This window comes from Felis catus, chromosome E2 (assembly GCF_018350175.1).
Source record: "Felis catus isolate Fca126 chromosome E2, F.catus_Fca126_mat1.0, whole genome shotgun sequence".
Taxonomy (NCBI): domain Eukaryota; kingdom Metazoa; phylum Chordata; class Mammalia; order Carnivora; family Felidae; genus Felis; species Felis catus.
This window is the reverse complement of record NC_058382.1, coordinates 11,156,930-11,179,114: the sequence shown is the minus strand read 5'-3', so window position 1 is coordinate 11,179,114 and position 22,185 is coordinate 11,156,930. Positions and strand designations below refer to the sequence as shown.

Sequence of the window (22,185 nt, the reverse complement as noted above, 5' to 3'; positions counted from 1 at the left end):
AATACCGGCCCCCGGGGCGGCGCGGCACTGCGCAGGCGCGGGTGGGTTCCGCAGGCGCGCGGGGTGAGCGCGCGAGCGAGCGAGGGATTCCCTCTGACGTAATTGCTAGGATACCAAACAAACACTCCGCCGCGCCGGCCGAGCTCCTTATATGGCTAATTGCGTCACAGGAACTCCTGGGAGGCGGGGCCGGGATCCCCTCCCGCCGAGGACCCTGGAACGGAGCCCCCACGACCCCCAGGGCCGCGGGGGTGATTCAGGTGGACAGATCGAGGCTAGGGTAGACCTCTTGCCGGACGGCGCGGGGCTGAGTTCCGCAGGACCGGAGATTTTAGGAAGTTTGTGGAGCGCTGGACGAGTGACGTAAGCAGGGGGGCGGGTCCCGGACAAATAAATACAGGCTGGCGGCTTTGGGCTTCATTCATAAGACTGAGAGGTACGGCTTCGGCAGGGACAGGCGGAGCTGAGACTTGGGGACTTGATTGTTGTGGTTCTTGGGGGCTGTGAAGTTCGCTTTATTATTTTTTTCCGGAGAGAAAGTTTTGGGGAGGATTCTTCTAGATAATTCTACATTTTATTTTGGAGGAGCGACTTACTCTTTTTGTCTTCTTTATTACTCCCCTCCCCCCGTGGGACCCGCTGGACGCGTGGAGAAGACCGCACCCGAAGCGGATTCTATACAGCAAGACAGCGCTTTCCGCCTCTGGGGGAGCGATCCCCCCCACGCCCCTGGGTCCTACGGAGCCTGGACTTTCAGGAGGCACAGCGGCATCTTGTGGGGGCCTGGGCACCGCAGAGGAATTGCACAGAAACTTTGCCATTGTTGGAGCGGGACGCTGCCCCCATCCCGAGTTTCCTCGGACAGCGCGCTTTGGGGACGCGCTCGGCTCACCCCGGACTCGCACCTTTCTCTTCCACCCGGCCATAGCCTTGGCTTCCCGGCGACCTCAGCGTGGTCACAGGGCCCCCCCTGTGCCCAGGGAAATGTTTCAAGCTTTCCCCGGAGACTACGACTCCGGCTCCCGGTGCAGCTCCTCACCCTCCGCCGAGTCTCAGTATCTGTCTTCGGTGGACTCCTTCGGCAGTCCACCCACTGCCGCCGCCTCCCAGGTAAGTTCTAGAGGGTTGGGGTGCTGCTTTATGGGTTTTCTTTCTTTCTTTCTTTCTTTTTTAAGTCAGGGTTGGAAGGCGCCATCCCCCCTCCCAAATAAAGACGCATCAAAACTCAGGATCTGAGAGAGAATAGGCTCACCGCGCACTTTGCAAACTGCAGAGTCGGGGCGTGTTTGCAATTGGTTGTGTGCGTGGATCGCAGGAAGGGAACGCAGAGGGGTTAGCTTTGGGGGTGGGGAGAATGCTCCGTTCAGTGCAACGTGTATGCGGTAGCAGGTCTGCTAACTTTTAGCCTGCTCCGGGACTGCCCCCGACCCAGGTCCCCAACCTGAAGCTAGCTCAGTTAGGCAGGTGGGGGAAGTCCCAGGGAAGCTTCCAGTAGCCTCCTCCCTTTTCCTTCTCCAACCGAGCGCCTACTCCGGCATCGGGTTGCGCTCGATCCAGCGGGTAAGCTGGCCTCGAACCCTCGCTTGGAGGCGCTGCCTCCGCCTCCTGCGCGGAGACGTAACGGGGGACCCGTGCGTAACGGCTGACGCGCTGGAATCCTCCGTCTGACGCGGGGCACGCACGGCGCGCGGCGCCCCCTTCGTCCGCCCCGCCCCTGACGTCCCGGAGCGTTCTATTTTGGAACGCCGGGGCCACGTTGCTAAGGGAGGGGGCAGCTCGGCGTTCCGATTGGCCGCCGCGGCGCGGGTTTTGGCCAATCAACTTTCCCTTCCTATTTGTAGGGTACAGTTCCCTTCCCCCTCTCTGTCCCCGGAACTCGTGGTTCCTTGGCGCTAGGGTCTCTTTTACGGGCCTCTAAAGGCAGAGCGAGGGGATTCCTGTCGCGACAGGAGCGACTCTCTGCGATCCAATGGGTCCGCGAGGACCCTGCGGCGAGCCGGCCCCTACGATCTCAGGGGCCGAGGGTGCCTGTGTGCAGGGGTTTCTTTGGGAGACATGGGTGACTGTCACCCTTTTCTCCAGGCATACACAGACACAGTCCCAGCCCCTCTGCCAGATCCCTCTGCTGTGTCCGAGGACCGGACTGGAACCGCTAACCGCAGGGGGAACGAGCCAGGTGGTCTCCAGGAGCCCCGCCCTCTCTGGGCTTCCAGGACTCCGATTGGCCAACGAGCCAGCCCTTCCCTCACCACGCCCCCTGGGAGAGTAGTTAAGCCTTCCGAGCAGTTCTAGGATTCCATTTGGGGGGTGGGGGGGTAGATGAGCGCGGCTCGGGCTCGGGGGCCCGGGACCTACACCCTTCTCCCTCCGCGGCAGTCTGAGGGTGCCCGGGTCGTCACTTTCTCTACCTGTCCGTCCACCGTAACCTGTCACTTGTCAGCCTCACCCCGTGGAGAAACAATTACTTGAAACGTTGTTCTAAACTCCTAGGCCTGTCCCCCAACACCCTTTTAACTAAGACCCCCGCCCCTGCACGGAGGTCTCATGGACCTTCCAGTCGCTCATCCCCCCGGCTCAGAGGGGTGTGTGTGTGTGTGTGTGAGTGTAGAGGAAGGCTTGGCCTCAGGCCTCTCCCTCTCCCTCCCCTTGCCTGTGGGGTGGGGGTGGGGTGTTGTGGCTGTGTGTGTGGCTGTGACTCCTTCCCGGGGGTTCTGTCACCCGGCTGTGTCCAGCCTCCTCCCCACCCCCCCCCACCTAAGAGTCACCAACCCGGGGTGTGATTCACCACCCGCTGGAACCGTGCAACCTTTCCCCGAAGAAGAAGGAGGAGGTAGAAGCCAGTTGAGCAGAAATCCTCTCATTAACCACTGCGTCACGGTGTAGTGGAAGGGTGGGTGTTGTGGCTTTTTGCCTGTGACACACACATCCACACCCGCTCGCCCTGTGCTCACTCACGGGGGTCGGTGTGTGTATGTGTGTTGGGTGTGTGTGTGTCGGTGTCTCTGTTTGTGTGTCTACGCCTGTGTGTGTATGTGTCACCCCGTAGGAGTGCGCCGGTCTCGGGGAAATGCCCGGTTCCTTCGTGCCCACGGTCACCGCGATCACAACCAGCCAGGACCTCCAGTGGCTCGTGCAACCCACCCTCATCTCTTCCATGGCCCAGTCCCAGGGGCAACCACTGGCCTCCCAGCCCCCGGCCGTCGACCCCTACGACATGCCAGGAACCAGTTACTCCACGCCGGGCATGAGTGGCTACGGCAGTGGCGGAGCCAGTGGCAGTGGCGGGCCTTCCACCAGCGGAACCGCCAGCGGACCTGGGCCTGCCCGTCCGGCCCGAGCCCGGCCTAGGAGACCCCGAGAGGAGACGGTGAGTCAGCGGCAACACAACTCGGACTGGGTCTAGGGAGCCAGAGAGGCAGTAACTTTCTCGCCCGCGGGGTGAGGGGCCACCCAGGCCTCTGGTGGCTACAGAAACCCTAGCAGAGGGTCCTTTTCTGCCTCCCGCAAGAAGAGGAGGTTTGGGGTGGATGGAGGAGGTGCACAAGGTCCCCAAACCTCATGGCCTCTATCTCTCCTGCTCAGCTTACTCCGGAAGAGGAGGAGAAGAGAAGGGTTCGCCGGGAAAGAAACAAACTGGCAGCAGCAAAGTGTAGGAACCGTCGGCGGGAACTGACCGACCGGCTCCAGGCGGTGAGGATCGTCCCTGGGGGGGTGGGAGGGGGCGGTGAGGATACACTGAAGGGGGGGCTCTCCCCCTCCCCCCCCCGCCATCCTCCCTCCTCGCCACCTGTGCCCTTGTCCTGGGCCGACAGCCAGAGGTTCCTTGTAAGGAATTAGGTGCAGGTGTGGCCAGACAGGGTAACCCCAGGCATACACGCAGACCCCCACAAGCTCCTGCCGGTGCCTGCCCCGGTTGCTGACCTTTAACAGAGGTCCCGCCCTTTCTCCCTTTGCGGCTGGGGCCAGCGTTAGCCCATTTTTGCCTCGGTGTCTCCATCTCTTCAGCCCCCTCCTGGAATCTCCCGGGATCCTTCCCGCTTTTATGTTCTGGAGAGTCCGTGAAACAAAATGCTCCTAATCCTACATCCGTTTCTTACCGCCTGCACCCAAAGTTCTCAGATGCTGGGCAGGCGGCATCTGCCCCCCCCCCCCCACTCCCTGTTTACAACTTACCTGGGTCCGGGAGGTGGGGGAATCCTCTCCTTGCCTTCCTTACTTGGTCACCTCCCTGGGAGGCAGAGGGGGAGGGGTACCAGAGGGGAACAGGTGGCATTCAAAACACCGATCATTCATTCATTCAACCAACCTCTGAGTGCCTCTCCCAAAACCAGAGCCCTCCATATACATCTGGCCCCTTCTCAACTATCCACTGAACACATGGGGAAACTGAGGCTCCTGGGAGGCAAGACCCATGCCCCAAATCCATAGCACACCAGGACTCCATGTCCGGAGAGGGGGGGTGCTGGTGGTGGCCGGGGGGGGGGCGGGGGTGTCTTTCCTCTCAATCAGGAGCTGCCTTTCAGCCCCGGGGCCTCTGCAGCAAGTCCAGGCGACACGGTTCCGACCCAACCTTCTCTAGTCGTTCATGGGCCTTTTTTTCCTCCTTCTTCCCTCCCCTCCACGCCGCCGGGGGACCTCAGGAGACAGATCAGCTGGAGGAAGAAAAGGCAGAGCTGGAGTCGGAGATCGCCGAGCTCCAGAAGGAGAAGGAACGTCTGGAGTTTGTGCTGGTGGCCCACAAACCGGGCTGCAAGATCCCCTACGAAGAGGGGCCGGGGCCGGGCCCGCTGGCGGAGGTGAGAGATTTGCCGGGGTCAGCATCCGCTAAGGAAGATGGTTTCAGCTGGCTGCTGCCGCCCCCACCACCACCGCCCCTGCCCTTCCAGACCGGCCAAGACGCATCCCCCAACCTGACAGCTTCTCTCTTTACACACAGTGAAGTTCAAGTCCTCGGTGACCCCTTCCCCGTTGTTAACCCTTCGTACACTTCCTCGTTTGTCCTCACCTGCCCGGACGTCTCCGCGTTCACCGGCGCCCAACGCCCCAGCGGCAGTGACCAGCCTTCCGACCCCCTGAACTCGCCCTCCCTTCTTGCTCTGTGAACTCTTTAGACACAAACCAAACACACACACAAGGGAGAGAGATTTGGAAGAGGAGGAGGAAGAGAGAGAGAGGGGAAGAGACAAAGCGGGCGTGTGGCCTTCCTGCCTCTCGTGTCTGACTCCCTGCGACCACTGTCATCGGACAGGAGGACCTCCTTGTGTTTTGTGCCGCCTCTTGTTTCTATGGCCCGGCGAGGCCACAAAGCTGGTGACTTTGGGGGCAGGGGGTGGGGAGGGAATGGACACCCCCCAGCTGCCTGTTGGCCCTTTCACCTCATCCCAACCTCTGGGGAGGGGTGGGTGGGTGGCGGCGCCTCGCTTTGGGCAGAGGGAAAGGGGTGCTGGTAGTGGGCGGGAGGGGGGGGCGGGGGGGTGGAATCTACTGGAATCTTCTCCAGAGAGGCCCAACAAGGAAATGCCACAGACCGCCCCCCTCCCCCACAATGTCTCCCACGCCCACCCTTCAGGGGGTGACCAGGCTGGTTCTCCCTGCTCCCCTGACCTTAGCTTATTTATCCAACATTTCCACATGGTTAGATCCTCCTCTGAATTGAGCCTCCCTTTAAGGGAAGTTGATGCCTCCTATGATGCCCTCCTACCCAGACTTAGTCTGAAATGTGAACCTTCTTCCCTGATTGTCCAGCCGCTCCCTTCCAGCAAAAGTGGCTCTGATCTGAATTCCTGGCCTCTTAAGGATCTCCCCCCATTCAGCCCCCAGCCGTCCTCTCGGATTACAGTGTTACCCCAAGCCTCCCAGCCTGGCTCAGCCTTCCCTCCTGGCCTTCCTTGCTGGGCCTCTCTGATTCAGGCGGCAGGGGGCGCTGTGATGCCCGTCCTGGAGCGCTTTATACTGTGAAATGAGTTGGCGGGATTGTGGGGGGGGGAGCCCGGTGGGACAGAACCCTTCCGGGGGGGATTGTGCCCCCCACGCCTCAAAGCCTTTCCTTGGTCTCCCCTCCCCGCCCCAGCTGCCTCCCTCCTCCCCCACCAGTGAGTTAGACTCAAGGGGTGACAGAATTCGAGAGTGGGGGTGACAGCCACCCATCCGCGTGGCATCTGTCCTCAGGACCCCCAGCCCCAAGCCCTGGCCTTTTTATTTAAGGCCTGACCTCCTACCCCGGCCTAGGACGCCAACTTCTCCTTCCCCTCGGCACCCCCTACATCCTTTCTAGAAAGGGAGCCGTGGGAGTTTGCCAGGGGGCCCAGTGTTTTTCCGGAGAAGATTTGAAGGCCGAGGCTTTGGCCCCTCAACCCCCCAATATTTTCGGACTGGCAAACTCGAAGGGGCTGGACTCCCGCGGTCCCAGCTTCCTTTCCCCAGCCCGCAGCCCCGATCCTTGGTTTTGCCCCCCCCCCCCGCCCCAATCCCCTTCCCTTGTGCTTCACCTCGCGAGGATTTCATCGTGAGGCAAATTGATATTTTTTAACTTCGGGAGGGCCACGCCGCCTTCTGTGCTGCATGGAAAACATTCCACGTGCCCCGTCCCGCGCCCGCCTCCCCCGCCCCATGGCTATTTATCCCTTTCCTGGTTTCCGAAAAGGCACTTATATCTATTATGTATAAATAAATATATTATATATGAGTGTGTGTGTGTGTGTGTGTGTGTGTGTGTGCGCGTGTGCGCGCGTGTGAGCGTGTGAGCGCTTCTACAACCTCGGCCTAGGTCGCGTTGGGCCCCAAAGCAGTGCGCCGTTTGAATCGGAAGACCGCTGCTTCTGGAAACTTAGGAGTCGGCCCCTTTCAGGCTGTCTCTAATGATCGTCTCGGCCCCTCTGGTTGTTTCTGGCAGTCTGTGGCTGTTGTCCCTTTCTCGAGGGTCTCCTCCACTCCAGTCTTTTCTCTGCCTGTGTTTTTTTCACCTGGTCGTTTCCATCTGTCTCTTTTCTGACCGTCCCCGATCGGCCAGCTGTCTCCTGACTCTGGGTTTTGTCGGGGACATGAGATTTTCTTTTTGGTGAGTGAGCCTGAGGGATCATAGACTTTGACAATCTGTATCCTTAAGGATTCTGAGTGTGAGTGCAAGACTGTGAGCAGGGCCTGGCCCCTGCCTGCGACAACTTACTGAATCCCCAGCCCCCCAACCCCCTGCTGTATTTGTGATTCTCTTTTTGTATTTTGCACCTGACCCTGGGGGGGTGCTGGGGGCTGGCTGGCACTGGGCCACTACCCTCCCCCCCATGGTTCTGCACTGTCGCCAATAAAAAGCTCTTAAAAATGCATCTGCCAAGCTTCAGGGTCTGTTTGCTCCCGGTACCCATCACCTGCCTTCCTTTGGCGGGAGGGGGTGAGGTTAGATTGAGATTGCAGACGAGGTTTATCCTTACGAATCAGTCTACGGCAGGACAACAGGACAAGGGAGGATAGACAGCCAGAGGGCTTCCCACAGGGCACGCCTCCTCTTGGAGAGGATGAGGCAGAATAGTAGGCGTGAGATACTGACATGCCCAAGGATGTTTCAGAGGCTTCCTGGCAAACGAGGAACTTAGGCAGAGCCCTATATGCTCGGAGTGACCTTAGCGAAGGTCGAATAGGTAGAGAAGCTCGAAACATCCATCCCAAATTACTGAAGATCACCTAAATATAGTATCGGGGGTCCTCAGGGTTATAGGAACCACACATTCATGGCTCCCTTTCCACTGAAGACGAATTTCCTTTTACGCATCACATGATTTTTTCGTTTTTGAACGTGCAGGGGCCCACCTCAAATTGAACCCAAAATAGAGCCATCCCCAGTGCAAAATTCAAGCCCTCTCTTATTTGCCAGCAGCAAGTACTCTGGGAATTAAGCGAGGGGCCAGAGGTCCTTCAGATGCCTTCGTAAAGGAGTAAGCAGAAGTTGTCGTGATGGAATCCCTAAATTTATTAATCAATTTGAAACATTTGCCAAGTACCTACTGTGTGCCCAGCCCGGTGCCGGGAGGGCCGGGGACACTGCTGGGGCTGAGACAGCGCCAGGCTCTCCCCTCCTAAGGTTCCCAGACCTCTCGGGGATGATCCAAAGCGCACAGGGTTGGGGGAAACCATGGGGCGCGGAACCTGATCTGGGAGTCAGGAAAGACTTCCGTGAGGAGGACAGCTGAGCTGAGTCCTGGAGGCTGAACAGAGGACATAGTAGGGGATAGAAAAAGACGCAGTGTGCACACAGGACAGTGCGGACAGGGCTTGATACGTTGAGGGAGGTAGAGGTTCACAGTGGCTGGAGGAAAAAGTGTAGAGAAGCAAGCCACTTAGCGAAGACCCGATTCTGCAGTCTTAAATTCCAGACTAAGAATTTAGATCTTCTCCTGAAGCCACCGGGGGGGTGGTGGGGGGTGGTGGTGGTGTGGGGGGGTGAGTCATGGCAGGTTTTGAGCACAAGAAGGGTAGGGGCGGGTTTGTGCTTTAGGAAGACCTCTTTCTTTCTTTCTTTCTTTTTCTTCTTTCTTTTGTTTCTTTCTTTCCTGTCTTTTTCTTTCTTTCTTTTCTTTCTTTTTCTTTCTTTCTTTTTCTTTCTTCTTTCTTTCTCTTTCTTTCTTTCCTTTCTCTTTCTTTCTTTCTTTCTTTCTTTCTTTCTTCTTTCCTCCTTCCTTTCTTTCTTTCCTTTTCAAAAAATTTTCAATGTTTATTTACTATTGAGAGAGAGAGACACACACACACACACACACACACACACAGAGCTGGCAAAGACAGAGAGGGAGACACAGAATCCAAAGCAGACTCCAGGCTCTGAGCTGTCAGCAGGGAGCCCGACATGGGGCTCTGGCTCACAGACCATGAGATCATGACCCGAGCCAAAGTCAAGAGCCAGACAATCCACTGAACCATCCAGGTGCCCCATTCCTTGCTTGCTTGATTTTTTTCTTTTCTTTTCTTTTTTAAAAAATATTTATTTACTTAAATAATCTCTACACCCAATCTGGGGCTGGAACTCAAGACCCCAAGATCAGGGGTCATATGCTCTTCTGACTGAGCCACCTAGGAGTCCTGTAGGAAGACTGCTCTAACCACCAAGCTGAGGGTAGTTGGCAAAGGGGCAAGACGGGGCAGGAGACCCGGGCTAGGCGGGGACACCCGTGTGTGCTGCTGGGGAAGCCTGGAACAGGGGCAGGGCTACGAGATAGGAGGAAAGGACGGAAAAGACATTAGGAGGCAGAATAGACAGGACATGGTGAAAAGCTAGCTTGAGAAAGACAGAACAGGGCAGTGGTGACTAGCATGGGCCAGCGGTCTGAGAGGCCCGGGGCTGGAGGCCTACCAAAGCTGGGTGACCTTGGACAAGAGACTTCATCTCTCTAGACCTCAGTTTTCTCGGCAGCAGAATGGGGCTATGAGGAGTCAGTGAGCTCATGCATGCCAACACCGAGTGCAGAGTGAAGGTGCAAATATCACCATCCTCACTGCATTATTGGGGCCACCTTGATCCCTGCCCTGGGATATCTCCGCCTTCTCTTAGCTAATCCTTGCTCATCCTTCAGGGATCTGCCCAAATGTCACCCTGACGCCTCCCTCACCCGAACCCAGGTCTCCTTCCTAGATGGCCTCTAAGTTCATTACTTGCCTTCTCAGTAGTTGACATCCTTGTAGCTGTTAATTAAATGTGTAATTAATGATCGCTTAATGTTTCTCTCCTTCACTGGACTGGGAGCACCAGAGCCGGGACTGCCATCAGCTCTGTGTCGCCAGCACTGCCCAGTGCAGGACCTGACACCCAGCAAATACTTGTCAAATGAATGAATGAATGAATGAGTATTTAACCGATTAATAAATACATGTGTGAGCAAATGACTGATTGAGGAATAAGCAGGTGATAAGGGAGGGAGCCAGCAAAAATGTAACCGTAGGAAGAGACCCGCGTGCTGAAAGTTAAAACTGTGAGGCAGAGGGTTGCAGTGACATTTTAGGCACCGGGTAGAGGGATGTTCTCTTGATAGCCCATTCTAGTATCCAGTTTGAAGGGAGAAAAATGTAAGTTGTTGCCGCCCGAAAGGTGGAATTGAACCACTCTGTCGCTAGACAGCTACAGGTTTGAAGCCTGCACCCCAGACCACTGAGGATCATCCGGGCAAGACACACACCCCTCCACACAGCTATATAAAACCCAAGAATCCGTATCTTTTTAGACTTATGGTCACATACTTTAGGCTGGTGTGAGATTGATTCTGGTATCTATAAATTCTCCCCGGCTAGGGCACATATCCTTCCAGAATGTTACCTTTCTTTTACATGGCACGAATCATCCTCCCTTTAAACCATCTTCATTTGCATAGCGCCGCGCATTCTGGGAAGCGGTGTTCGAGGACGCGGCCCACTTACCTCTAGGTGTTAAAGGGCCAGAAGCCCCTTTTTCCAAGTGAGAAGGGTTTTTTTGTTCTTGTTTTTGGTTTTGTTTTTAAGAGGAGAAACTCATAATTCGGCTTTCAGAAGACTCTTCCCCGAAAAAATCCGAATTCGAGTGAACGAATGCCAGCTAGAGTTTGACTTAGCCCAGCCCCAGAGACTCCGGCAAGGCGGTTATAGAGCTGGTGCGACACCTGCTGTTCCTTTGAGGAATTTCAACCACCTACGGAGCCCTGTTCGTTCAGATATTTATTGAGCGCCTACTAAGCCCCAGGCACCGTCCTAGACAGCGTAATGACAGCGATTCTGTCCCCATTGAGCTTAGCCACTGGAGATCATCAATTTCTGCAACTATATTTTTATGGCCAAGGAAACCCAGGCTTAGAAACGTATGGTATCGGACCCTAGTTCACACAGCCTATCCCCCAGGGGAATCCCAATGGCTAAGACCAAAATCGCGACCTTTTATAATCTAAGTCAGTGATCCTTTGACAACACTGTCGTTCCGGACCATATGAAACCTACCTGGGGCTCAAGTTCCCACCATAGCCTTACAAATCCTTATATGCTCGTTCTGTTCACTCCTCTGACCCCATCTCCTACTCCTTTCTCCTCATTTACTTGGCTTTCTGGCTTCTAGATCTCCTGCTGCCCGCACCAGGCATACTTTTTTCCTCAGGGCCTTTGCGTTTGCTGATCCCCTTCCTGAATCTCCTTTCCTCCACACGTCCACGTGACTCACTGCCTCCCTTCATGCTGGCCTTCACTCAAATACCACCACTTGGTGAAGCTTTCTCTGACCGCTCGTTTAAAATAGCAAAGACTCTTCACTCTATCCCCTTACCCTGATGGACTTTTCTCCATCACTCCAATCACCACGTGCCCTGTTCTATGTCTGTTTGCTTATTGTCTGCCTCCCTCTAGAATAACGGTCCTATAAAACTATGGACTTTGTTTTGGTTTATTTCCATGTCCCTACTGCCTAAAGAGTGCTTGAGAACTCGGCAGATGTTTGGAGACAGGTAAATGTTTGTAGGATGAATGAAGGGTTATTATCATGATCCTTCTCTGGACCTCAGTTTCCCCAACTGGAAATCCGATTTCACTGGGGGAATCACAATGAGCAGATGGACATAAAAGTCTGGGAGGCACTCAATACAGGCTGTTTCAATCTCCAGCCTGTTGCCAGCTTCTAGTGCAGGGGTCAAGGATGGGCCTGTGGGCTTTAGCCATTCCTGGACTCGTAATTTCAACCAGTCCCTCTTACAAAGCGACACTGTCTTATGGAAAGTATGAATAGAAGCATCTTTAAGAAAAATTGCTTTTTTAAAACTATTGTTTTTGTTTATTTGTTTGGAGAGAGACAGAGAGCACGTGCGCACGCAACTGGGGATGGGGGTGGGGTCAGAGAGAGAGAGAATCCCAAGCAGGCTCCTCTCTATCAGCGCAAAGCCCCACATGGGGTTTGATCCCACAAATTGTGAGATCATGACCTTAGCAGAGATCATGATCTGAGCAGAGGTCAAGAGCCAGATGTTTAACCGACTGGGCCCCCCAGGTGCCCCGCTATTTTTTAATTTGGAAATTTAACACATTGACACTGCCTGGCAAATCTATATTCAAGAGAAGCCCCCTTAAGCCTTCTGTGTGTGTGTGTGTGTGTGCGTGTGTGTGTGTGTGTGTAGAGCTGCTGCTAGGCAACCGCTACACACGAAGACTGGGGCTGTAACTACTACTCCCGTAACATCATTATCTATCTCCTAAAATGTGACATGCGTCGCTAGAGGCAAATGAGATGATTTTGGGTGATGCACGAACAAACAGTTTAAATGTTAATAGTTTTGTGTTTATTTTTACTGCTATCTTCTATTTCTGGCAAGTGATCCTGACTTCCTTGGTGGTGAAGTACATTTCTTTTTTAAAAGACATTTGTTTTATTTTTAATTAACCAATTTGAAGGAAAATATTCGATGAAAAATAGAACGGGTGAGAGAAAGATCATGAAGGTCGTGAGGGGATGATCGAGGTTTGGAAACAATGTCACAGCTAACAAGCAGCTTGTGTTTACTGGGTATTTATTATATGCCAGGCCCTGTACCAAGAGCTTTGCATGTAGGCACGGTTATGGTGACAGTTTTTCATCTGAGGAAACTGAGGCTCCAAGAGATGAAGTCACTTGCTCAAGGTCACAGAGCCAAGAGGTAGTGAAGCCTGGATTCAAATCCAGGTCTGTGGGTTGTTAGAGGGTCCAGTCTCCTGCCTCCTTCTCCCTCGGTTTTGGAACCCGAGGCCCAGGCAGGCCATGGGGCTTTTACCTGGTCCCAAGGCAAGTGGAATAGAGAAGTTGGAGGAGAGACATTTGAGAGTGACAAGACATGGCTTCCTGACTTACTAGATGTTGGGGGCCAGGAACTAGGAATCCAGGACCATACCTAGGTCTCTAGCCTGGTGACAAAGTGGCAGAGGGGCCATCCCTGAGCTGGACATCAGGTAGGACAAGGGAAAGGTTTGGATATGTTTGTGGAGGGAGTTGTTCCAGAAGGCAGCTGGGCACGGGTCTGGGACTCAGGTGAGACTCGCTGCCCCGCAGGCAGAGTGTGGGGATCGACTAGTGATGTCTGCCTTGAGCAGAGACAGGGAAAGTGGCTGTCAAAGGCTTGGCTAGCCCTGGGACCGAGGGTCTCTCAGCATCATCCCCTCAATCATTTCAGAATATAAACAGATTATGAGGGAGCGTCTTCTGGAGAGATGGGAAGATTCCTCCTTGGATATCACTTAGGTGCTTTTCAGTGCAGGAAGGTGAAAGCTGGAGGAGGCTGGAAGCACAGGAGGCCTTGGGTTTTCCACAGGAGTCTTTATTACAGTGTAAATCCAAGCTCAGGCCTCCCCTGGGCCCCATGCAAAGCCCTGGCTTTGGGGCTAGTGGCGTCCAGGAGACACCAATCTCTGACGGCGCCTCCAGCGGCGGGGTCGCGGAAGTGCAGGGCGGGCGCCCTATCTAGGCAACTACAACTCCCAGCAGGCGCCGCGGCCAAGGTGCCTCGCCTTTCCTGGACTCCTAGAGCAGAGCCTCTTGGGAAATGTAGTCCTGGCCGCTCAGGCAATTTGCACAAACTCCCTGGTGCGAGTGATCCAGACACCCGCCGGGAAATGGCTCGGGCGGAGGCGGCGGGAGGGTGGGGATGGAAGGGAGATGGAGTTGGGCAGAGGGCTGCGGGGGATGGGGGCAGGCGTCCCGAGGGCAGAGACACCCCTTTCATTCGGCTTTGGCTTTGGATCCAGAGACTGCGGCTGCTGCCGAGGCAAGGGCTCCGGACCCTGGGATCTTAGCTCGGATCCTGAGGGAGAAGCAGGCGGAGTCACAGGTTGGAGCAAGAGACCGATAGGAATCTGAGAACTAAGGGGAAATCGGGACGGGGGAGCTAGCTGTGGGCCCAAAGCCAGCCCCTACCCTTCACCTAATGGCCTGCATGGGGATTGTCTGTCTCCCTTTGAGGAGGGGGCACTGGCCCCAAGAGATTTAGGAACAGGTAATATCTGGGGGAAAAAAATTCCTAAGCTTCCCCCTCCCCCAGCCCATCCGTCTCCATTCCGTGCCCTTACTTAGCTTTGATGTGGCTCAACTGATTGGTCACCAATCCCACATACTGGTCCATCTGGGCCTGGGGAGACCAAGAAGGAGAGATTGGAGGGGTTCTTCTCCTCAGTTCATTCAGGAGGCTGCCTCCTCCCCCACCTCCACTTGAGAAATTGGGGAAGGTGGTCCACTACTCAACTCGAAACCTAGCACCATACCCTCGGAAGTCAGAAGTTCGAGCCGACGCGTCCGTCAGTTGGGCCAAGCTCTGCGTGGGGAATGATGTCAGGTAGACAAGAATTTGCCAGTAAGTCTGCTTCCTGGGCATGACTATGAATCTCTGAGTGAGTCCTACGTGAGTGCGTCTGTGTGTGAGTCGGGTGAGAGTAGAGCGAACTAACGTTAGCTGCCAAGTTCCTGCGTGGATTGACTTAAGTGCTGGTTCAATTCGCAGTGTTACTGACTTTCGGAGTCTTGATGATGCCGGCATGGGAGGGACTTAGGACTATGTCTGGCAGACACGTGTATCACGTGGTCGTCAGTCCATCTGCCTGTCTCCGGATAGGATATATGTCGGTTGGCCTCTGGTTCTGTCAGTGTTCCGGACAACAGTCCTCCGACCGGATACTGACCTCGAGGTCAGTCCCTGGCAGTTTCAGGGTGAAAACATCAGTTAGGCCACCTGCCTTGGGGTGCGGCATGTCAGTCACACCCTGACTCTTTCGGGGCAGAAACACCAATTGGTCCTCCTGTCTCTGACGGGGACATCCGTCCACAGGCCCCTGGCTGTGGCAGAGGGCGTGGGGGTCCTCAGACCACCCATATTTGGCTGGGACACTGCCGACCGAGGTCCTGTCACACTCACCTGGTGTTGCCGGTACAGGAAGGGGACAGTGAATAAACCGATCACTCCTGTGGGCACAGAAATGGAGGTCAGCGTTCTCCTAAGACATTAACAGTTCCATCTAGAACCCTGCCCCCCCACCAAACCCCAATGACCCACTTCCCCACCTGCTCCCCACAGCCTTCCCGGCTCACCCAGAATCAGAAGAGTCAAACCATTGAAGACGGCACCCACGAAGGTCAAGATGTAGAAGAGAAGGGCCAGCTGGGGGGGAGGGTCAGGTCAGGGTCAGCAGAGCCTAGGGGCACTCCCCAGGTTGCGAACTTACCCAGCAACGGCCCTCCTACCCCCCAAGGGCAGCAAGGCGAATGGTGGGAACCCAGGAGGGGGTAGGAGGGAGTGTAGGTTTCGAGGCACCTTGAGGGAGTCCACAATGTCCTCTACCAGGAAGAAATGCCGCAGCTGGATGGCCAAAGAGACCACTCGGGAGGCAATCTGCTGGGACAGACGTTCCATCTGCTCCCGAGTCAGGGTCAAGTCCACATCCAGATAGGCCCTGAGAGGACAAAGGGGTGAAAGGCAACTCAGTGTGCGGAGCAGCCCAGGCTGAGGGTTGTGGCCGGGACAAGGGCAAGAAATAGGGGTTGAGGAGAAGGCTAGGGCTTTTAGCCCCAGAGAGGGCTAGGGTCAAGGTCAGGGTCAGGAGATGGGATGGAGGATTCAGGGTAAGAGGTTAGGATCGGAGGTTAGGGCTGGAAGTCAGGGTCAGAATGAGGCTGGAGTCAGAAACACGAATAGGATGGGTCACGAGCAGCGCCTGATTTGAGGTCGAAGGTCAGCCCGGCCAACACTGGGGTTCAGACCGAGGTCGAGGTTAAGGGCCGGGGGTTCTCACTGGAAGGGGTTGGCACCGTCGCCCCGGTGCACGGCCTGCAGCACTTTTCGGTAAACCCTGAGAGAGATGGTGCCACAGAGCAGCAACAGGGCCACGTGGGCGGTCACGGACACGATGCTAAAGTGCAGGAGGCAGAGGAGGGAGACCATGAGGCCTGTGAAGACCACGCCTGACGTCCTTGTGTCCTTCCAGTACAGCAGGTCCGCCACTGTGGAGGGAGAGGGGGCGATCAGGCTGGGCTTTGGACCTGGCCTGGCTGATCTCTTGACCTCCCCCTTCCCAACTCGGGGCTGAACCACGACGTCTCGACGCCTCTGGCCTGAGCCTGAACTCAATTTCCCAATTTCCCGTTGTCTTCTTTGATTCGGAGCTGCTTCCCCTCGTCTCCTGGAAAACCCAAGGTAGCCAGGTAGCAAGTCCCCTCAGTCTCCGTCCCTCCCATATGTTATGGGTGGATACAATTTTTAGTCATTATTTATGGAAAATGGAATCATATATATACTTCTTTTGGGTTTTGGTTTTGCTTTTTAGTTAGAGAGAACGCGTGCGAGTGCGGGCGAGGGGCAGAGGGAGGAAGAGGGAGAGAGAATTCCAAGCGGGCACCACGCTCAGCACGGATCCCGACCTGAGGCTGGATTCCCACAACCCTGGGATCATGACCTGAGTGGGAATCAAGTCGGACACTCAAACAACTGAGCCACCCAGGTGCCCCCTATATATACTTTTCTGTATTACGCACATCCCATTCTCTCCCCCTGCCCTAGAATTCCCTCCTAGTCAGTTGGAATAGCTCTTAATTCATTCTCTCTCTCTCTCTCTCTCTCTCTCTCTCTCTCTCTCTCTCTCTTTTAAGTTTGTTTATATACTTTGAGAGAGAGAGAGTGCAAGAGGGGTAGGGGCAGAGACAGAGGGGAGAGAGAATCCCAAGCAGGCTCTGCACGGTCAGCACAGAGCCCTCTGCGGGGCTCGAACTCACAAACCATGAGATCATGACCTGAGTTGAGATCAAGAGTCTGTTGCTGACCTGGCTGAGCCACCCAGGTGCCCCTTAGTTCATTCTTTTTAAGGGCCCCATGAGATTCTGTAGTGTGGCTGCACAATCCTACATTTCATTCAACCGTGTATTATTGCTGGGTCATTCACTTAGTTTCTTAACCCTCACTCCTCCACCGCGGTGCACGCACCAGCCTTCTACAGATGTTCTTACGTTCTGCAGGGAGGTTCTGTTTCTGAGACAGAATCCCAGAGGTGACATGGCCGGATGGACTGGTTATGGATTTTTGAACGCCGTAAATATTATCAGATCGCTTACGAGCAAAACTGTTAACAGTTTGCATTTCCACGAGCAACTTTCAGAGTGATCGTTTTGCAGCATCCCGCCCAGCAATGGTTGTTCTTTTGATGGTTTTTGCCAGTCTGACAAGTATAAAGTGATAGCTGCTTGAGACTCCCATCAACACCCTTCTCTAAGTCCTAAATGCATTAATAACAACATCCTCCTTAAATATATATATATATATATATATATATATATATATATATATATATAACACAACATCCTCCTTTCTAAGCCCTAACTCAAATTTCTGCCTCCTTTCTGAGATGCTAAGCTCACCTCACAAGCCCAACCTGAGCCCTGACCAATGACTTCCAGACTCCAACGTTTTATTGATTTATTTTTAAATGGGCTCTATGCCAGACGTGGGGTTTGAACTCATGACCCTGAGATCAAGAGCGGAGATCGAGAGTTGCATTCTCTACCGACTGAGCCAGCCAGGCGCCCCTCCAACGTTTCACTGTGCCCATCCAAACGTTTAACAGCCCTCCCAATAATATGATCCCATCTGAGCCTTGAACCCTTCCAGACCCCCTCCACCCTCACTCTGATGGAACTCTGACCCGTCTTGACTGGTGCCCCTCAGAGTCTGACTCTCTTCACTTCTGTATCTTCCTTATAGATAGTCTCCCATCCACCTCTAACTAGGGCAGGCCTCCCCCCACCTGCAATGCCCGGCCCTCCCCTGCAGGCTCCCCAAGGCCTGTGCCAGTGGGTGGAGGAGGGGCCGGGTCGCCTGAGGCGGGGGCTAAGTTTAGGCACGCTGGGGGGAGGGGGCCTGGCCCACAGCTGTGCTGGCCTGTCCAGCTCCTGAGTGACAGCACCGCCTGGGCCTGAGGCTGGGGGAGGGGGCCTCCCTGCTCTTGGGCCCCAAAGCCTCTGCCCCGGGGAGAGAGGACCCCACGCTCCCTCCACGTCCTCTCTAGACACCCCTGCAGCCCCCCAGCCCCAGCCTGCAGCGCTGGGGAATCCGGGACCAGTAGGAAACATACCGGCAGATTTGAGGGACATAAGAGAGAATCTGGACCCATTTACACAGTCCCCCAACCCCAGTCCCCCCAGCCCGCTCCGAAAGCCCACCTTTACTCCCCATCTCCGTTCCGAGTGAGTGAGAGGCTGCGGACACCGCTACTTCTCAGGGATTTTGCCCACTTCGGTGGAACCCGGAGGAAGGGAATAGGGGGCGGGGCCCCTTTGGACCCAGCCAATGGCTCTCCACAGGGGTGGGGACAGTTCCAAAAAGGGGTGGCTCTTTTGGTAAACACCCGAAAGCAGGGATGTCTATCCACCAACCCATGGCGTTTATGGAAGCTAAGCGTATTTTAGAGAAAGGTGGGGTCTACACTGGCCAGTGGATACGGTGAGGCAAGAGGAGAGTTTTTAAAAGGCGTAGAGTTTACTTATAAATGCCCCACGGCCACATCCAGAAGGCAGCTTTCCCCCTCCCCCGCCCCCCCCCCCAGGGGATCTGTCCTGTCCAAAGTCAGCCTCTAGGAGGAGCACTCCAAAAGAGGTATTATTATTATTATTATTATTATTATTATTATTATTTTTAGCAATCAGCCAATCCTAAGGCTCAAAGCAGGGCTAACTTCTCAAGTGGGAGGGCGAACTATATAAAGAGCCAATGGCAATCTTAGATAACGGGAAAAAAAAATTTTTTTTAAAGGATGGAGTTTATACCTAGCCAACATCCACACCTCCTCGTCTCCGCCTCCTCACTTCCTTCGCAAGGTTGGTCCCTTTAAGTTCCATTTCTCCCACCCTCTCTGGGATTCGAAAGAGAACCTTTACTTTACCTAGAAGGAGTGGTTCCAATGTGAATTCTGATTGGTCCGTGCTATCCAGGCACTGCCCCGTGATTGGCTCCCGCTCCAGAGGCCCCCACGGCTCTTCCTCTTTCTGGGCCAGCGAGGGCTCATCAGGCCAAGAGTTCGAATCCCGGGGTTGGGAGGGGGACGGGGTACCCGCCTGGGGAGTTCCAGAGCCAGGGCTGGGCTGCGGAGTCAAGACTGCCGGAGGCGGAGACTGAGGGACCCCGTGTTGCAGGTCCAGTTCTGGCAGTTAGAGAGAGAAGGCTGTGTGAGCTTTCGCCTTGGAGGTGCCCTGAGGAGAGACCACCCACCCCTGGTGGCTTCGATCCCAGAGCCTCGGACATCTCACCTTTCCCAGCCTCTCCAACCTCCGATCCGTCAGGCTCCTCGTCCTCCAGCGGAGAGGAGCTACTGGTGGCAGAATCTTCCCCGGACCCTGCTCCCCGGGCCGCCCAGTCCAGCCGGTGGAGCTGGAGCCCTAGATCCTCCAGGGGGCGTTCTACCGGAGGGGCAGTGTCGGGGTCACCGCGGCGCCCAGGCTCCGGGGATTGGCTCAGGCTGGGGATGCTCTCCAAGCTGTCGCCCAGGCCAGGCTGAGGGGGTGGGTCTCGCGGTTCTGAGACTGAGCGGCCCTGGGGCCGGGGGCGGCGGGCAGCTGAATCCCGGCGCGCCCCAGAGCCCACCACACCGTCGAAGGCGATGTAGGAGAAGGTCAGCTCCCTGGGGGTGCCCCAGTCCTGCGACGTGGTCTCTTCCTCGTCGTCCTCTGAGAATTCTCGGGCCGTGTGAAGCTCCCGAAAATCCGAGTCGTCGTTCGCTCCTGCAGTCAGCAAAGGGGGACGTAAGCTGCACGAAGCAGGGCCCTGACCCACTCTCCCCAACCCTCCCCCCCCAACTGTGAGCCCCTTCAAGTCCCGCTCTCACGTCCTCCCCCTCCACTTACCTTCTGTGGAGTCAGGGGTAGAAGAGGCTGTAGACGGAGCTTCTTCTGCGAGAGGGAAAGAATCGAAGATTCTTAGAAGCTTAGCCTGTCGAAATCACAGAAGTGTGCCAGTCCTGGAAACTTGGACGGTCCGAGTTAAGGGATCTTAGAATATTTGAATCACAGGACCTTTAGAACATTCTGCATACAGACTGTAAAACTTTACTATACTGCTATCAGGAGCTCAGCCTTCAAATATCCGGGAGTCTTAATCTTAGAATCTTCAAATTAGGACTTTTAGGAAGTTTCAGTTAGTTCATTCTTTCAACAACCATTTATTGAGCACCTGCTATCTACCAGGCACTGTTTTAGACTGAGAATACAAATGTGAACAAAACAGACAAAATCCCTGCCCTCGTATAACACTCCATGGGGGAGATAGACAATACAGGATTAAATATATGATGTTGGGTGCTAAGTGTGTAGAGAAAAATAAAGCAGGGTGAGGGGAGAGAAATTGAGAGGGTGCTATTTCAGACAGGGTGGTCAAGAAGACCTTCTTCCTCTCTGTCCTCCTCCTCCTCCTCTTCTTCTTCCTCTTCTCCTTCTTCTTCTTCCTCCTCTTCCTCCTTTTCTCCTTTTCCTTCTCTTTCTTTTAGTGAGCTCTACGACCAAGGTAGGGTTCGAACTGATGGCCCCAAGATCAAGAGTTGCATGCTTCACCAACTGAGGCGGCCAAGCACTCCAGGAAGACTTCTTTGATAAGATGACATTTGAGCAGAGACGAATGAAGTGAGGAAGCCATACAGATGTCCAGGGAAGAGTCTTCCAGGCAGAGAAAAAAGCCCAGTGCAAAAGCCCTGAGGCAGGCACTACGTTGGGCATATTTGAGGAACAGGGAGGTGTGAAGGTATGCCTGGAACAGAGTGATTGGGTGGGAGACGAAGGCAGAGTGGTGGTCGTGGTGGGGATCACGTAGGGCCTTCCTTTGCAAGCCCAGGTAAGGACACGATCTTAGAATGTTGGGATGATACTCTAAAATGTTGCAATCACAAATTCTCAGAATTTTGGCATCTGAACTCCTAAGATATGCAAGTGGCTAGGTCTGAGAATGCTGAAATTCTCTGCTGTGGGAGCCACAGGGGTGTGAGACAGAGAATGTTAGACGAGGACTGTTAGAGATCTCAGTGGGGTCTCAGAGATCGTGGGGATCAGGTAAGGCAGTTTCAATTGTGGAACCTAGCCCCTCAGAGCTAGCCTTGGGCTTTGCCTACAGGAGATGCTTAATGCTGTTTGGAAACCGAAATCAGATACCCCCTGCTCCCCCCTCCCACCTCGTTTTGGCAGCTGGGGAGTCGGAGGCTGGGAATTAGAGGCTCAGAGTGAAATGGGTTACTACTAATCAGTGGTAAAGCCCACTAAGGACCCAGGAGTCCTGGCCCCAACCCAGGGATGGTTGTGTCCAACGGACGGGATATTGGACAATTTGGGCGAGGTCGGGGCAGCCTCTGAGTCTGGGCAGAAAACGGAGGTGGGATGCGAAGATGGATGATGTGGGGGCTAGATCCCTCTTCCCTATCTTGGTTCTACCCCTCCATTCAACTCCCCTCCCCGCCGCCTGCGGCCAGCACCAGGGCGAGGGGACAGCTCCCGGCGAGCGTCCTCATCTCTGGGTGGGGTCCGGCGCCATATCCCAGAGCCCGGCGCTCCCCCCCACCGCCAGCTATTTCAGTGCCCCCCACCTCCTCCTTGACTCACTCAGGTCCTCCGGGTCAGGTCGCCCCCGTCGCCGCTAGAATGCGGGGGGAGGGGAGAGCTTCCTTTGTCTCCTTCGCCTCCTCCCCCATCCCAATTCTCCCGCGGCCCGGCACCGAGGGGTTACTGGGGAGGAGCCCACCCGGGCCTGTGAGCCCCACACCCGGCCTGAGCCTCCCCCTACTCACTGCAGTGGGCGAAGACCGGCAGGACCTGCCCCATGGCCCTCCTCGGGCCTGCATCGGGACCCCCGCCCACTCCGGCCACGCCGCCCTGGGCCTGGGGCCTCGGGCGCTCATCTCCGCCGCGCCCACGACGCCGCCGCCATCCTCGCCGCCTCCTCCTCCCGGGCCGCTCCAGCAGCAGCCGCCGCCGCCGCCGCCCTCTGCTCCGCTCGGCGGGGGCGGGCGGGGCCGCGGCTGGGAAGGCACTGCAGCGCGGGGCCGGGGGCGGGGCCAGAGGACGAGAGGGGCGGGACCTGAGGAAGGGCGGGGTGGGGAGGCGGGTAAACACCGAGGGGGCCAGGGGAGGTGGGCGTGGCTTTCAACGAAAGGGGCGGGGCTAGAAGGTTATACCACCCGGCGGAAAAGGCGCGGAAGGCGGTCTGAAGGGCGGGGCCTAGA

The 22,185-nt window shown here is 55.6% G+C and overlaps 2 protein-coding genes and 1 non-coding gene across 5 annotated transcripts; 1 reads left to right on the top strand and 2 right to left on the bottom strand.

The window, feature by feature from the left end:
- The first annotated feature begins 418 nt into the window (after window positions 1-418).
- FOSB (FosB proto-oncogene, AP-1 transcription factor subunit) lies at window positions 419-7,322 on the top strand. 2 transcript variants are annotated; one of them, XM_003997640.6, is made up of 4 exons: window positions 419-1,110; window positions 3,047-3,367; window positions 3,583-3,690; window positions 4,641-7,322. In XM_003997640.6, the coding sequence occupies exons 1-4, from the start codon at window positions 985-987 to the stop codon at window positions 5,100-5,102; spliced, it is 1,017 nt and encodes a 338-aa protein (XP_003997689.1). In that variant the 5' UTR covers window positions 419-984; the 3' UTR covers window positions 5,103-7,322. The 2 variants fall into 2 exon arrangements, with proteins under 2 accessions (XP_003997689.1, XP_044902023.1); XM_045046088.1 differs by lacking the exon at window positions 3,583-3,690.
- A 2,737-nt stretch (window positions 7,323-10,059) lies between these two features.
- TRNASTOP-UCA lies at window positions 10,060-10,146 on the bottom strand. The gene has a single exon. It is a non-coding gene; the product is annotated as a tRNA-Sec (tRNA).
- A 3,107-nt stretch (window positions 10,147-13,253) lies between these two features.
- Window positions 13,254-21,934, bottom strand: RTN2 (reticulon 2). Of its 2 annotated transcripts, XM_019819343.3 has the most exons (10): window positions 21,751-21,934; window positions 19,829-19,873; window positions 19,235-19,705; window positions 18,871-19,128; window positions 15,736-15,943; window positions 15,258-15,396; window positions 15,035-15,104; window positions 14,862-14,908; window positions 14,023-14,081; window positions 13,254-13,757 (listed from the first exon to the last, which is right to left on the bottom strand). In XM_019819343.3, the coding sequence occupies exons 1-10, from the start codon at window positions 21,782-21,784 to the stop codon at window positions 13,676-13,678; spliced, it is 1,413 nt and encodes a 470-aa protein (XP_019674902.1). In that variant the 5' UTR covers window positions 21,785-21,934; the 3' UTR covers window positions 13,254-13,675. The 2 variants fall into 2 exon arrangements, with proteins under 2 accessions (XP_019674902.1, XP_006941171.1); XM_006941109.3 differs by lacking the exons at window positions 18,871-19,128; window positions 19,235-19,705; window positions 19,829-19,873; window positions 21,751-21,934 and adding an exon at window positions 18,152-18,270.
- Window positions 21,935-22,185: the final 251 nt, after the last annotated feature.

Coding starts and splice junctions, on each gene's coding strand:
- FOSB (XM_003997640.6), top strand. CDS start 985: ATGTTTCAAGCTTTCCCCGGAGACTACGACTCCGGCTCCCGGTGCAGC. Junction 1,111..3,046: donor CCACTGCCGCCGCCTCCCAG/GTAAGTTCTAGA, acceptor GTCACCCCGTAG/GAGTGCGCCGGTCTCGGGGA. Junction 3,691..4,640: donor TGACCGACCGGCTCCAGGCG/GTGAGGATCGTC, acceptor GGGGGACCTCAG/GAGACAGATCAGCTGGAGGA.
- RTN2 (XM_019819343.3), bottom strand. CDS start 21,784: ATGGGGCAGGTCCTGCCGGTCTTCGCCCACTGCA. Junction 19,874..21,750: donor GCCGGTCTTCGCCCACTGCA/GTGAGTAGGGGG, acceptor TCCCTCTCGCAG/AAGAAGCTCCGTCTACAGCC. Junction 13,758..14,022: donor TTGAGCCACATCAAAGCTAA/GTAAGGGCACGG, acceptor CTTCTCCCTCAG/GATCCGAGCTAAGATCCCAG.